The sequence below is a fragment of the Phycodurus eques genome, chromosome 1 (assembly GCF_024500275.1).
Source record: "Phycodurus eques isolate BA_2022a chromosome 1, UOR_Pequ_1.1, whole genome shotgun sequence".
NCBI classification, from domain to species: Eukaryota; Metazoa; Chordata; class Actinopteri; order Syngnathiformes; family Syngnathidae; genus Phycodurus; species Phycodurus eques.
In genome coordinates this window covers 15,201,883-15,217,512 of record NC_084525.1, presented here as the reverse complement: position 1 = coordinate 15,217,512, position 15,630 = coordinate 15,201,883, and the positions used below count along the sequence as shown (strand labels likewise).

General features: G+C 42.0%; 1 protein-coding gene across 1 annotated transcript in view; it reads left to right on the top strand.

Annotated features, from left to right (window-relative positions):
- Positions 1-6,245: 6,245 nt before the first annotated feature.
- Positions 6,246-15,630, top strand: part of LOC133404262 (protein SOGA1-like) — a 96,952-nt gene continuing 87,567 nt past the window's right edge. The window contains 2 exon segments of the mRNA XM_061679996.1: positions 6,246-7,533; positions 14,998-15,099. Coding sequence (XP_061535980.1) covers positions 6,613-7,533; positions 14,998-15,099 — 1,023 coding nt within the window. The 5' untranslated portion in view covers positions 6,246-6,612.

The window sequence follows — 15,630 nt, the reverse complement described above, 5'->3', positions numbered from 1 at the left end:
AGAGGCTGTTTATGAATTGTTTTTTTTTTAATCTGTCACTGACAGGTAAGTAACTGAAAAAAACTGAAAAACTGAGAAAAAAAATGGGTATGACCAACAGAGATGGATCTTCACTTTCATTTTGTACATGTGTATACTAGGTAACTTGGCTTCATTATATTTTCTGCCTTCTTTCTTCTATCTGTAATTTGTTCTTCTGGTTGGAGAATGATTTAAAAAATGACAAGGCTGACTAACATTGGGCCGCATTGTAGTTATGATTTCCCTCATAGGGCGGTTAGAACAGTGAAACCATATAAATGTTTAATCACCAAATCATATTATTACCATTACACAACATATTGAGGGATAACTAGTTTCGAAATCCGAAGAAAAGAATAATAGTTTGTTCAAGTATTGTTTAAGTTACTGTAGAAGAAGGGTTTGGTAACAGAAAAATGCAATATCTCAACATTATTGTTTATTATTATGACAATTTGGGTACAGATTTGAGCAAAACTCACGGAAGTTGAAGAGCATTATTTGCTTTCGCGGGCCACAGAAAATGATGTGGCGGGCCGCATCTGGCCCCCGGGCTTTGAGTTTGACACCCATGCTCTACAGTGTAGAGAGAGACTGAGACTTGGGAGCACAAACACAAGGACACAGCACAAGATCGCGCCACCTGGCGGGCCTCACTGGGGTGTTCGACTATGATGCTCTGCGCATGGAGGAGAGACAGCATCAACGCCAGCAGAGGAAAAGAGCAAATGTCGCCTCTCAGCCTGGTTTACTTCTCGCCATGAAGTGTCCTCATTGCAGCAGACCTTTAAAGGCGAGAATTGGGCTGTCCAACCATCTTCCCACACAAAACCTTTAGTGAGAAGATAAGTCAATGTGTGTTAGAGAGAGAGCGAGAGAGAGAGAGAGAGATTTTGTGGTGTTTTCAGATTCTGTTTTGACTGACTACTCACACGCTGTTAAGAATTTTTTTTTTACTTTTAAGATTTGAGCTAAAAGCTCAATGTTAATACGTTTTACATGTCACTTGATCACATTTGATTTTTATCATGGTGTATTGTACATCAGCCTTTTTTCATAAATTTATTGGTGCTCCGTTATATGTTTGAGTAAATACAATACATTGTACCTTTTGCTGTGCTTTTGTATAGTTCAATGTCATGGTTTTCTGTTGTTGTGGGCAGCATAGGACATAATGTGTTTCTTTCCCCATCAGTTATATAACAACCATTACAGAGCGATGAGAAGTGAAAAGAGAACAGAGAATGTGATGGACACAACATTAGTAGGAAAATAACAGCAGCAGCAGAGGAATAAATGCTCTCCATTCAGAACCATGCAAAGCCTCACACGCACAGAGGCAGTCACACACAATACATGCAGACGTTTACACAAGCATGCATAATACACAAACATGCTCACGAGGAATTCTACTGCAAGAATAACTCTGCCTCGGAACAGAAAGGACAAATATTCTTTGCAGCATGACCATCATTAGGAGTGACTATAGGTTTTAAGCATTTACACCTATATAAGTATTGGAAATTGTACCAGTGTGCCTCTTTAAATAAAACAGAAATTAGAAAAGCAAACACTTTCATCTGTATTTTACAAACAAGTTCTGATGTATTTACTCACTGTAAATACTGAAGATCCAATATTCACCGCAAGATGATAGATGACACCACTGGCTCCAGACCAGTGATTCTCAACATCTGTGCCAACACATTAGTGTGGTGAGAGGCCAACGAGTGTGCCGTGGACAATTATCACATTTCACTTAATTGTTGACAAAAAGTCTTATTTATCTACGACAAATCATTTACATTTGTTCATCTGTCTATGCCAGTGATGTATAGTGACAGGAAAAACAATTAGATGCTTTTCCACTAGAAGGCAGAAGGTACAATAAACCTGTGTATCCACCCATTGCCAAGCCAGAAGAATAGTTTGTGTTCACTAAGCAAACTCAGATTTTACACTAAGTAAATTTGTGAGTAAATTGAGACAAGATCATCATTATGTCAGCATTTTTTTGTGACATTTTTTGAGTGGTGTGTCTGGAGAGTTTTTCTAATGTAAAATATGATACGGGGCGGAGCCAGAGGGGAGGCCGGGGTAGCACTGGACCCCCCCCTGAAATCTGATTGAACCCCCCAGGTGCTCCCCTGCCCCCTTATATATATATATATATATATATATATATACTCACACACACACACACACACAGTGGGTACGGAAAGTTTTCAGACACCCTTAACACCCTCTTTGTTATATTGCAGCCATTTGTTAAAATCATTTAAGTTCATTTTTTCCTAATTAATGGACACGCAGCCCCCCATTTTTACAGAAAAAAACATAATTGTTGAAATTCTTGCTGATTTATTAAAAAAGAAAGAGTGAAATACCACACAGCCATAAGTATTCAGACTCTTTCCTGTGACACTCATATATTTAACTCGGGTGCTTGTCCATTTCTTCTGATCATCCTTAAAATGGTTCTGGCAGATGTGCCAACCAGTCGTCCACCGTTCCGCCGTTATTGTGTCTATTGTCCTGCAATTGGCTGTGCAACAAAACCTGTCGCCCAACGTCAGCTGGGATAGGCCTCACCCTAATGAAAATGGATGAAGTCATAGATGAGGCATACATGTACACTATATTGCTAAACCTATTCGCTCACCTGCCTTGACTCAGATATGTATTTAATTGACATCTCATTATTAATCCATAGGGTTTAATATGACATTGCCCTCTGCAGTTATAACAGCTTTTAGGAGTGTGTTTATTGGAATTTATGACCATTTTTCCAGAAGTGCATTTCTGAGGTTACACACTGATGCTGGACAAGAGGGCCTGGCTCTCAGTCTGCACTCTAATTCATCCCAAATGTGTTCATCCACATAAAAACTCTCTTATCTATGACTTTACGAACTCTATGTCTTTATGTTCCCATAAAGTTGGAAATGTCCAAAATATTAGTCCCTGAGCTCCAGTGAAAATAACTCTGAATGCTTCAGTATACCAAGAGATTTTGGACAGTCAAACAGTTTGGGGACTACCCCTTCCTGTTCCAACATGTCTGCGCACCAGTGCACAAAGCAAGGTCCATAAAGACATGGATGAGAGAATTTGGTATAGAGGAACATTACTGGCCTGCACAAAGTCCTGCCCTCAACCCGATAGAACCCCTTTGGGTTGATTTTGAGTGGACAGTGAGCCAGGCCTTCTCATCCAACAACAGTGTGTGCCCTCACAAATAGGCTCCCAGAAGAATGGGCAAAAATTCCCATGAACTCACTATTAAACCTTGTTGAAACCCTTCTCACAAGAGTTGAAGCTGTTACAGCTGCAAAGGGTAGACCAACATGATATTAAACCATATGGATTTAGAGTGGTCATCATGTAAAATTATATGTGAGTCAAGGCAGGTGAGCGAATACTTTTGTCAATATAGTTAGTGTATGTTGACCCATACCCAACCCTAAACCTAACCTACTAAAACCCTAAACCTATAATAATACACAATATATATGCTGCAATGGAATGTGAATGTAATAAACATAATAAACACTCTTAAACATTATTTTCCTTTAACAAAAAAAATAAAATAAAACATTACTCAAATTCTAACCATTATCCCACCCATAGTGCACCTAGTACTGCTTTGAATTTATTATCTCTGTAATCAGGCTGACTCCCCTCAGTATATAATTTATTATCACTATACAGTATATAGGCCATCTTCTGTACCAGGAGGGAGGGAGCACTGACTACAAACGTGTTTCTAGATAAAGCAGGCCACATGAGACTTATTTATACTTGTCGGAGACACTTTCTCTATGAGTCACATAGCTTCAGAACCCCTTGGGTTTGTCTCACAGGGAAAATGCACAGATGTTCAATCTGCTCCACTGCTCTACACAGTGATTAGAGGTAAAAAGAAAATGCAGATAATAATACGGTATGCAGCAATCATTAATACACAAGAGTTGCAAATTGCCGTGAGGCATTGTGAGACTGTGGGACGTTTTTGGGTGTGCAGAAAATCTAAATAGAACAAGTCATTTATATCAGTGGTTCTCAAACTACAACTACAACTAGTACCCAATTCGTCGGCCTCCAAGTACTACCATAATGACCGAGTTTAACATACAGTAGTATAGTAGGCTAAGTGTTGATCGAAAACTAGGCTGATTTTATTGCACAGTTTGAACATTAACAGTTTTTTTTAATATAGGAAAATACTAAAACTGATTGAATGCAAATATTTGTAACAAAACGTTAAATACAACTCCATTGTACTTAGGCAGTGATTCTTTCACGTACCACCAGAGAGAACCTGAGCACCACTAGTGGTACTCATACCACACTTTGAGAATGACTGGTTTATATGATTGATAATAAAATATCAAAGTTCCTGAAATGTTCATTTGGTGAATTGTTTCATTTTAATATTTGAGGGATATGACTGAAATCAGACAGTAATTATAATCTTTAAAATTAAAATAAAAAAACAAGTCAAAACAATTATGAAAAGATTAATAGGTCAGATTTTATAAATACAGGTTATAGAAAAATACATTCAAATAAATCAGCAGCTGCTGCACCACCACCACTACAACATGAATACTTGACAATTACTTACAGTAATTAACCTGCAAGAACAGCAACTCAAGTGGTCTATAATTGTTTAGTAATGTTGACATCCACCACATGTAATAATATTTCACCATTACCACTACATTCAATAATCGTTTACCATTAATGAATGATGACTGACTGTCTCTGTTGTGCCAAAGTACTGGGTTGTGTATGTGCCCACATGTAATCACAAACATAAAGTGCCTGTCTCTAATTAGTCACAAATTCTGATGGTAGGATCTTCTTTAGGGCTCATAGGTTCAGTTACATCACTCCCGTTTATACATTCTGTGTACTGGCTCCCTCTTAATTTTCAGTGCAGCATTTTAACTGTCACTTACAGAATCCTCAAAGGTCAGGATTCTCCACAACTGTGTGGATCTTGTGTCATTTCATTGTCCTGTTTGGCCACTGCAGTCTGATGACCGGCTTTTACTGTCCCACACACAAGATTAAAAAACAAAAGTGATAGAGCCTGAAAGTCTGTTGCTCTCAAATTGTGATAGCAACCTTTTGACCCATTGATTAAAAGGTGTCTCACAATACTTTTGTCCTCACTGGTGTATCATCCAAAGAGAATTGCACTTCTCCTACTTCTCTATCTTTTCTGACTTTATCACTGTCAGAATGACTGTTTCAGTAAGTCTGCAAACTAGAAACCTGCTTTTCTGTTAATACATGAACTTCGTGTCTGATGACATGTTGACTTTGCACAACAGAAAACAGATAAATTAATAATGAGGAGGAGGCCACGTTTTTGTACTGCAGGCAGACTTTGAAGTGAGTTTTATTTAAAGGCAAGTAAAAGTTGATAAGTGAAATGGTGAATAGCGTTGCTTAAATAACACAAAAGTGCAATTCTACCTAACCGTACATCTGTTCTGCAGTCTTTCTGTAGTGTCACCTAATATTCTCCAGGAGGCGAAATCGAGATGCAGAAATGTCCAAGGCTGCAGACGGATACAGTTGAATTAGTCGCCTCTCATTTACCCACATACAGTATTTTCATTTTTAATGCCAAAACAATATTTTTTATTTATTTATATGACTTATTAGAAATGATGACTGCTAATGCAGTTGCATGACTTTCATTGATTTTAACTTCGGTGACTTAGTACGTCATGTATCTTGGTTGTCTATTTTATTTTTTATTTTTTTTACCAAATTAACTCTTCCTTTTTTTTTAATAATACATGTAGGTTCATGTGGAAAACAAGTATTCTTTGTGCACCTCTTTTAAATATTTGTCTACTCTATTGCCATAAAAGATTGCACTGACATGGAAATTGAATTGTGTTGAGTCTGTTTTTATAGTGTAAAAGAAGGTCCAATTCACAAGTATTTGTTCATTTGGAGTTGTGACATTTGGGATTTACAGATGAGCAATTGTTTGACTGTTGAGTTTTCACTTGGTTTGATTTTTGTATTTATCAACGATTAAATGAATGCAAACCTGGAAACGATATTTTGAGGACCGCGCGGAGACGTTTTATAAATATATTTGTGTTTCTATTTGTTTTACCTAATATACATTGTTGTGGTTGAAACGTGTGCCGCACTTCCCGTTATGTGGGCGGGGAGATAATGCGACTTCTCCGCCTACCAGTCTTCACGCACAACTCCTCCTGAAGGCAGACGCCGTAGAACGACAATCGCTACGGTTTTGAGAGGAAAATGCGTCTTCTTCTGATAAAAGCTCGATTTAATTTAAAGCATTATTAGACACGATTTGCTTTTTATCGGATCCTCTCGCGTGTATTTTCGTGTATTGTTTCACCGCGGGAGCTTTTCATTGTAACCAGAGAGAGGATCTCTCTCTCTCTCTTTCGCTCTCTCTCTCTCTCTCTCTCTCTCTCTCTCTCTCTCTCTCTCACTCTCTCCTTTTGTCTGTGCGTTTTTTTAAAATTCATTTCAGTTGAACTTCTGCCTTTCAATTTTGTTTTCAAGCGTTCGGTTCAAACGGAATGAATGACAAAGTCAAAGGAGGTTGATGTCCACAACACCCCGGCTCACCTCCCCTTCGCCTCGCCCAAGGAACGGAGACTCCATCTCCGGCAGAAGATGGAAAGCGGAGGCGGGAGAGAGAGCTCGGACAGCGGGCAGGCGCAGCACGCGGAGCTGCCTGCTATATTATTAGCTCAGCGGGGGAAGAAGAAAATTAATCGCGCTCCGTCACCGGCCAGACCCAAGGATGTACCCGGGTGGTCCCTCACGAAGATCCGCGGTGGTATTGGAGCCCCCAGTCTGAGCGTGAAGACGGGAGCCATCCACCTGGGGAGCCGCATTTCCAGGAGGAGCCCCATAGGAGGTTTGAGTGGAAAAGACGGTAAAGCCGATAAAAGTGGTGGCAAATCGACTGGGAAGTCTTCCGCTTCCTCCAAAAACTCGGCTACCAAGATGGCCCAAAGTAGCAGCGGAGCACGGAGGAGGGTTTCGGACGCCAGCACTGGATCGGACGACCTGTCCAAGGATTCCGGCTGCGCCGCTGGGAAGCTCTCCCCCGCAGACAGCAGCTCGGAATTGTCTGACTGTGCTTCCGAGGAACACAAACTCTCCACGGACGCCCCCAGTAGTGACACCGACTCGAGGAGCAGTCGAGGCGGCGGGCTGAACGGAGACAACCCGCTCGGGAACGGAACTAGCCAACTACTAGCCGAGGCTAAAAGCTCCACGGAGAGGGGCCACAAGGACCGACTGTCCATTGGTGTTGAGGTCGGCGAGGAGAGTGCGTCTCCGGCTGAGGAACGCTCGGTCACCTCGGCGGACAGCCGGATGCCAGCTAGCACGTCTCTGGCCTTCTCTGACCTCACCGAGGAGTTTGCGGACGGTATGCACGAGGAGTTTGTGAGGGAAATTGAGGAGCTGAGATCTGAGAACGATTACCTCAAAGTAAGTTATTGTTACAGTATATTTGAATTTGTTTGGTCCTCATTTGTGGATTTGGGGTTGCTTTAATATGCTGACCACATTTTCGCACGTCTCCTCCAAGAGGTGAACGCAATGTTGCGCTGTGTTAATTGCATACAGCATACTAATTAGAATCGTTGCCATTATGGTTGAGCCGAACCCACACAACGGTACTCCTAGTGATATTAGATCCGATTCATCTCATAACACCAGCTATTTAATATCATTGCCCTGCCTGTTACAAGGGACCCACAAAGCTACTCTGGCTTTCTTGGGCAAGCTCCCTAATGGTGCCTTTAGGGTTTCCGGTACAGTTGACTCAGACATGCTTCGTCTTTTTGGATTCCACCCAAGGCTAATGACTACCACACTGATGTTTTGAGTAGTAGCACATTAGCAAAAAACCATGCAAATATGGAGCTGCTATGCATACCTTATTAATGCATCCAAATTGAAGAGGAGCTCTACTGGCCATCAAGTAGTGATTTCCCCCCATGTCTTGATTTCCACTCATTCTGTATGATATCATCAGCATTGGGTGTTAAATTAAGCATCAAATTCCAAGTGAAATGCTCCCATAATAACATTTTAAGGACAATATTAAAAATGCAATGTTTTGTACAGTCTCATTCAACAGCTGTCTGAAGCTACCAAACATCAACAATGCCAAAAATCAATATGAAGCTACCAGACATCAACAATGCCAAAAATCGAACATCCGTAGTTTGAAGTGGCCTCTTCTTGTCATCAACGTTCGATAGTTGAGACAAAGCTATACCTGCATCTGCGGACAAGAAAAAAAAATATGTATGCATATTGTATATTATGTATCCACTATCATTGAGGCATTGATGAGGGAATGTTTCTATACACTCTAATAGACAGTCAGCAGACAAAAATGATCAGAGACTGATGGAGGAAGCTGAGTGACTCAACTACAGAAGTAATGTCTGTCAGTTGTTTAGAAATGATTATTGATTAATCATTTCTTGAATTAACCAAGGTAAAAAGGAGTACACTACCTGGCTTTAGCCCGCACAGATGCTTTTGAGTCAGGCAGAACTAGTTAGCTGTGAAAAGACGTGGAACGTGTCATCAGCTCGAAGTTGAGCGACCTCCATGTGGACGTCCGCTATTGCGCAACTGCTCCAGGGTGAATTAGTTTCTTCAATACAACACTGACATTGAAACAGGAGTTCAGAACATTAATTCACTCTACATTAAAAATAATAATTAATTTAAAAAAATTCATTTATCGAAATTAGAACCATATAGTTTAAAATAACTTGGAAGTTATCAACTGCATAGCAGATTTATCACTCTAAAACATGTACACAAGTTTCAATTACATTATTATTAGTTTCAGAATTACATGTGATCTTGAAAAATAAGCCAAAACAATGGATTGCTTGACTTTTTAAAATTTAACCTTTATCTTGGAAGGGATATGTGATTTCATGTGATTGCATGAGCCTCCGTTAGCCGCACCACCCCCCTAAAAAAAGCCTCATGACAACTGCCGGTGCAGCTGTGAGGAACACCTGCTTGGTGCAAATGAACTGAGCATCAAAACCACATGCAGACGACTTGCAAAATATCTTTTTGTAAATCCAACATGCATTGATATCCCATCCATCCATCCATTTTCTGAGCTGCTTATCCTCACAAGGGTCGCGGGTGTGCTGGAGCCCATCCAGCCATCCTTTTTCTGAGCCGCTTATCCTCACAAGGGTCACGGGAGTGCTGGAGCCAATCCCAGCTATCATCGGGCAGGAGCCGGGTTACACCCTGAACTGGTTGCCAGCCAATCGCAGGGCACATATAAACAAACAACCATTTGCACTCACATTCACACCTACGGGGAATTTAGACTCTTCAATTAACCTACAATGCATGTTTTTGGGATGTGGGAGTAAACTGGAGTGCCCGGAGAAAACCCACGCAGGCATGGGGAGAACATGCAAACTCCACACAGGCGGGGTCGGGGATTGAACCCCGGACCTCAGAACTGTGAGGCAGATGCTCTAACCAGTCGGCAGCCTGTGCTGGAGCCTATCCCAGCAATCTTCAGCAGGAGGCGGGTTACACCATGAACTGTTTGCCAACCAATCGCAGGGCACACATAAACAAGCAACCGTTTGCACTCACATTCACACCTAAGGGCAATTTAGAGTCTTCAATGAACCTACCATGCATGTTTTTGGAATGTGGGAGGAAACCGGAGTGCCCGGAGAAAACCCATGCAGGCATGGGGAGAACATGCAAACTCCACACAGGCGGGGCCGGGATTTGAACCCCGGCCCTCAGAACTGTGAGGCAGACGCTCTAACCAGTCGGTCACCATGATATCCCATTAAAACATATTCCTGTTTATTATCTTTGCCATTAAATGGATTATGTTCAAAATGCATAAATAGTGATTAAATCTTTAATTATACAATGTAATGTCATTGTTGCTGCGTTATTGTTCGGTGCCTATATTTTACATAAGGCACCTTGTTGGGCAGCTAAGCTTTTAATATACACAATAATTATTGTGTAATATTTTCTGCTACAAAAAATGCAAAATAACCACCCTATTGAGGATAAGCGGAAAATAAAATGGATTGATGGATGGATAATATGTTTAGATGGAATTTTCCAAACGGGAGACATGAGGCTTCTGCTAGGTAAAATACGTAATTTCCGGTGTAAATATGTGTCATTTCCGCTACATAATTTTCGGTGCACCACCAAATGGGCCATGTCGCCAGTCAACACAAAATATAAAAGATCAAATAGTGAAAAATACACGAAGATGTTACAGGCGCTACAAGGCTTATCAGAATTTTGTCATCTCCTCCAGTAGTTGCTTGTGTGAAACTGACTTTTTTTTTTTTTTAGATTACATACATTCTCACTTTAATGAGACAAAAAAATATTTTCCCCAGTGTACACTGTGTATCACAAGACTGTTTTCAGAGCAAATGTTGCTACTAGGCTCTAATTTTGAACACGAGACTGCAATCTGGCCTTTGATTGGTTCATCTTCTTTTGACTTGCTCACTGCTCACATGACAGAGAAAACCTCGTCCCTATTGTTCTTCCTAGTTAGCTGTGAAAAGCGGGTCAGTGGAACATTTCTCTCTCAGCACATTAACTTGTGATTCCCAAGCTCCGTGACCTCACATCCTCACTCTCTGTGGTCGTGTTTTCTCCGCCTCACTGTCTACACGGGTTTCATGCTCTGTTTGCCCCACCTTTTCCGTTACCAGTTTATCCTTCCTATTTCCCGCCTTTCCTGTCTTTTTTACCTCCCATTTCCTGTTTTCGCCTTTACTTCACTGTCTTCCCTCAATAGTAAGCTCCTGCTAATAAGTTAGTATGTTTTCATTTGCTTGGGTTTAATTAATTAATTTATTTATAACCTAGCAATTTCCTCTCTACAGTTTTAGATCTGCAGCACTTTGAAAAAGTCTCAGGCCACCATTTAAGTTTTAAGGATGCAATGCCAATTGTCAAAAATAAACACAAACGGTAACGTTAGCTTATTCTATTATTGTGCCTTAATTCTGGATGCAGCAGTATTGTACTCCACAGTCTCCACTTTGCTGCAGTAGGTTGTTTTTTTTTTTAGCCGCTCTCAGTCTCCTTCCATCCATCCATCCATTTTCTGAGCCGCTTCTCCTCACCAGGGTCGCGGGCGTGCTGGAGCCTATCCCAGCTGTCATCGGGCAGGAGGCGGGGTACACCCTGAACTGGTTGCCAGCCAATCGCAGGGCACATAGAAACAAACAACCATTCGCACTCACAGTCATGCCTACGGGCAATTTAGAGTCTCCAATTAATTCATGTTTTTTGGGGATGTGGGAGGAAACTGGAGTGCCCGGAGAAAACCCACGCAGGCACGGGGAGAACATGCAAACTCCACACAGGCGGGGCCGGGGATTGAACCCGGGTCCTCAGAACTGTGAGGCTGACACTCTAACCAGTCGTCCACCGTGCCACCCTCTCAGTCTCCTCTCAAATGAAATAATATTTTTACAGGCTGCAGAGATGACATACGCACGTCACAGTTTTGACTGCATTTTTTGCAAATCAAATAATATGTAAGTCATTTATTTTTAAGGGTAATGTTGTAAGATGAATTTGAAATGATATTAAAATGTTTTTGGGATTAGTTGAAAATTGTGTTAGTGTTATGTTTACGGTTTAAACTATAAATATGGGCAATTATTTCACTTGCATTGCTTTGCTATTTACAGCAGGGTTAAGCTAGCTATCCCCCACAAATAGTGGGGGTTTACTGTAGATATATTTGTATTAACGGGTAATTGCTGTATGGATGCAGGACAAGGAGTTGTAATGTCAAAATAAGTTGTATTTGGATTTGATCTAGCTATATTTAACATCGAAAATCTCAACGTTTAGACATTATCGCTGTCAGATCAGGTTGTAACAAACAGCGGCTTGAATCCAAGGTCAGTGTTAACATACAGGATAATACTTTATTGGTGATGACCTATCTTTCCTCAACCTCAATGTTCATACTCTATAAGTACAGACACACCCTGCCCGCAGCTGTTCTATCTTGATATCTTTTTATACACGCACACACAGAGGTTTATTTTGCCACGGTTGGATTTCAGCAGGCGCTGACCGACATTTCCCAGTGTAGTAAATGATGACAGCACTATTACTCTCACAGAAAATCATGTTCTTTTTGGCTACATACACACTCTGGGAATCACTCTACTAGTTTAACGGTGTCCCACAAACACAAGTGACCCAATCCCTGTTGGAACCATGCACATACTTTTATTCACAGTGACCTGATATGATTAATGCTCTTCTACTGAAATGAATAATTCATTCCTACCATGTACAAGATTATTGAATCATCATCATACTAGTGTGTGCGCCTTGAGCATCCTCTGTCACATTATATTCTGTTTCTAGTTTCCAGTGGAGGAATCTCCTTTGCTATGTTCTTAAGGCCTCTTTATACACCCGCGCTCACGCGGCGACAGCGCCCGCATTGCATCACATGACTGACGCATTGGTCCCTGCGGCCCCTATACGACACTTGACGCGCACACAGCACAAATTGTTGCTGCGCGCATAATGCCGCAGAGATCATCTCGTGATTGGTCCCTTTTACTCACATGCTGTGATGACGTACTAAGCTTTCCCCTTGGTTCATTAATACTGCCATCTTTAAAAAAACAGAACACCTATGCATCATTGTTGTTGCTTTGTTGCTTGTTCCGGAAAGTAAAAACGGCTACCGAAATTGGCCATAAAATGCAGAGGAAACTCCACCCTGTGTTATCCTAGCCAATACCAGCCGTAGCGACACCCCCGACTTGGAGAAGAACTGCAGGACATTTTCAAAACAGCGCGCGTGGGTTCATTTGCAAATGCAAAGGAAGCCCTATGGTGGGCACAAGCCAGTGAAAACTGTAGGCCGGTCCCAAGCCCGGACAAATGCAGAGGGTTGTGTCAGGATGGGCATCCGGCTTAAAACTTTGCCAAACAAATATGAGCGTTCATCCAAAGAATTCAAAACCGGATCAGTCGCGACGCGGGTTAACAACGTCCTCCACCGGCGCCGTTAACGTGCAGGGCGCCAGTGGAAATTCAGCTACTGTGATGGAGGTAGAAAGCGGGTTCTTAGGCAGAAATAGAAGAGGAAAGCACAGAGCCTAGAACTGAATGTGGAGACTTTGAATGTTGGGACTATGACAAGAAAATCTCGAGAGTTGGTTGACATGATGATTAGGAGAAAGGTTGATATATTTCAGAGCAGGTGGATAGGCTGAAAGGCTAGAAGTTCAGGGGCAGGGTTCAAATTATTTTACAATGGTGTTAATGGGAAGAGAAATGGAGTAGGGGTTATTTTAAAGAACATTGGTGGTGGGACTGCATCAGGGATCAGCCCTTAGCCCCTTCCTGTTTGCAGTGGTGATGGCTAGGCTGACAGATGAGGTTAGGCTCGAATCCCCATTGACCATTATGTTCACAGATGACATTATGATCTGCAGTGAAAGCAGGGAGCGGGTGGAGGAATATTTAGAAAGGTGGAGGCATGCACAGGAAAGGAGAGGAATGAAGATTAGCCAAAGTAAGACAGAATATATGTGCATGAATGAGAGGGGTGGTGGGGGAAGAGTGAGGCTACAGGGAGAAGAGAGAAAGAGGGTGGATGACTTTAAATACTTGGGATCAACAGTCCAGAGCAATGGTGAGTGTGGTAAGGAAGTGAAGGAACGGGTCCAACCAGGTTGGAATGGGTGGAGGAAGGTGTCAGGTGTGTTGTGTGACAGATGAGTCTCTGCTAGGATGAAGGGCAAAGTTTATATAAGACAATGGTGAGGCCAGCCATGATGTGCGGATTAGAGACAGCGGCACTGAAGAGACAAGAGTAAGCAGAGCTGGAGGTGGCGGAAATTAAGATGTTGAGGTTCTCTCTAGGAGTGACCAGGTTGGATAGGATTAGAAATGAGCTCATCAGAGAGACACCCAATGTTAGATGTTTTGGAGATAAAGTTAGAGAGATTAGACTTTGATGGTTTGGACACATCCAGAGGAGAGATAGTGAGTGTATCGGTAGAACGATGATGAGGCTGGAGCTGCGAGGCAAGAGAGGTACAGGAAGACCAAAGAGAAGGTTGATGGATGTAGTGAGGGAAGACTTGAGGGCAGTTGGTGTTAGAGAGGAGGATGCAGGAGATACAGTAGGCTTACATGGAAAAGGACGACACACTGTGGCGACCCCTAACGGAACAAGCCGAAAGGAAAAGAAGAAATAAACAATGAACTGTCACTGAGCTCTGATGAAGAATCAATAGATCTTACCATACTATTATGTAAACTTTTTTTTGTTCCTCAAAAGATCCACCAATCCATCAATTTTCTGAGCTGCTTCAAGGGTCGCGGGAGTGCTGGAGCCTATCCCAGCTATCAACGGGCAGGAGGCGGGGTACACCCTGAACTGGTTGCCAGCCAATCGCAGAGCACATTTAAACAAACAACCATCTGCACTCACATTCACACCTATGGGCAATTTAGAGTCTTCAATCAACCTACCACGCATGTTTTTGGGATGTGGGAGGAAACCGGATTCAACCATCTATAAAGGCAGCTCGTGTCTCATGATGATTTTCTTCATTTCTTAGTAAGAATTTTAGACTGATAACTTATTCTTAATGAGTCACTAAGGGCTGCACGGTGGAGTATTTGGTTAGCACATCTGCCCCATACTGTAGTAAAAAGTTGTACCATGTAATGTAAACCCAGCCAAAATTGCCTAAAGGTGTGAATGTGAGTGTGAACGGTTCTTTGTATGTACCCTCTGATTGCCCAAAATCAACTGGCACTGGCTCCAGCTCACCCGTGACCCTAAAAAGGATAAGCAGTAGAAAACGGATAGATAAATCACTCCTGTGTCTTCCTTTCTGTTTCCAGGATGAGATGGAAGAGTTGCGATCCGAAATGCTGGAGATGAGGGACATGTACATGGAGGACGACGTCTACCAGCTGCAGGAACTGCGGCAACAGCTGGAGCAGGTGTGTATGCATGTGTCTGTGTCTATCTGTGTGTGTGCAGGCAGGCACTACTTAATGAGAGCTCAGGCTCTCACCAAACCCAATTTTCTTTGTTCACATACTTTGAAAACACATGGGTGGAACACAGAGTGCTGCAGAATGTTTTTAAGCCGTATAAATACAGTTGAACCTCTAAAGGTCTTTTCACACTGAACTTAGCGCAGCACAGTGTGCCTTCGAGGCCTCCAGCAACCCATTTATTGTGTATGTGCCGCCGGGGCTAAATTCGCGCATCCAATAGAAGAGTTGGTGAGTGATTTCCGATTGACAACAGAAAGAGATTTTGGTGGAGTTGTATATTGAACACAGCATGAAGAAAATTGACGAAAAATTTATTAATGTGCTGTCCCAGTGTCCCGAGCTACGGGAAACGAGGCAAATTTTATACAGTGACGTGGTAAAAAGCAAACTGCTTCCTGCTCAGCCAGAAATACACATCAAAGCGGTCTTTATGAGCCCGAACTCCTCCAGATCCTGCTGTGGTATTAGAAT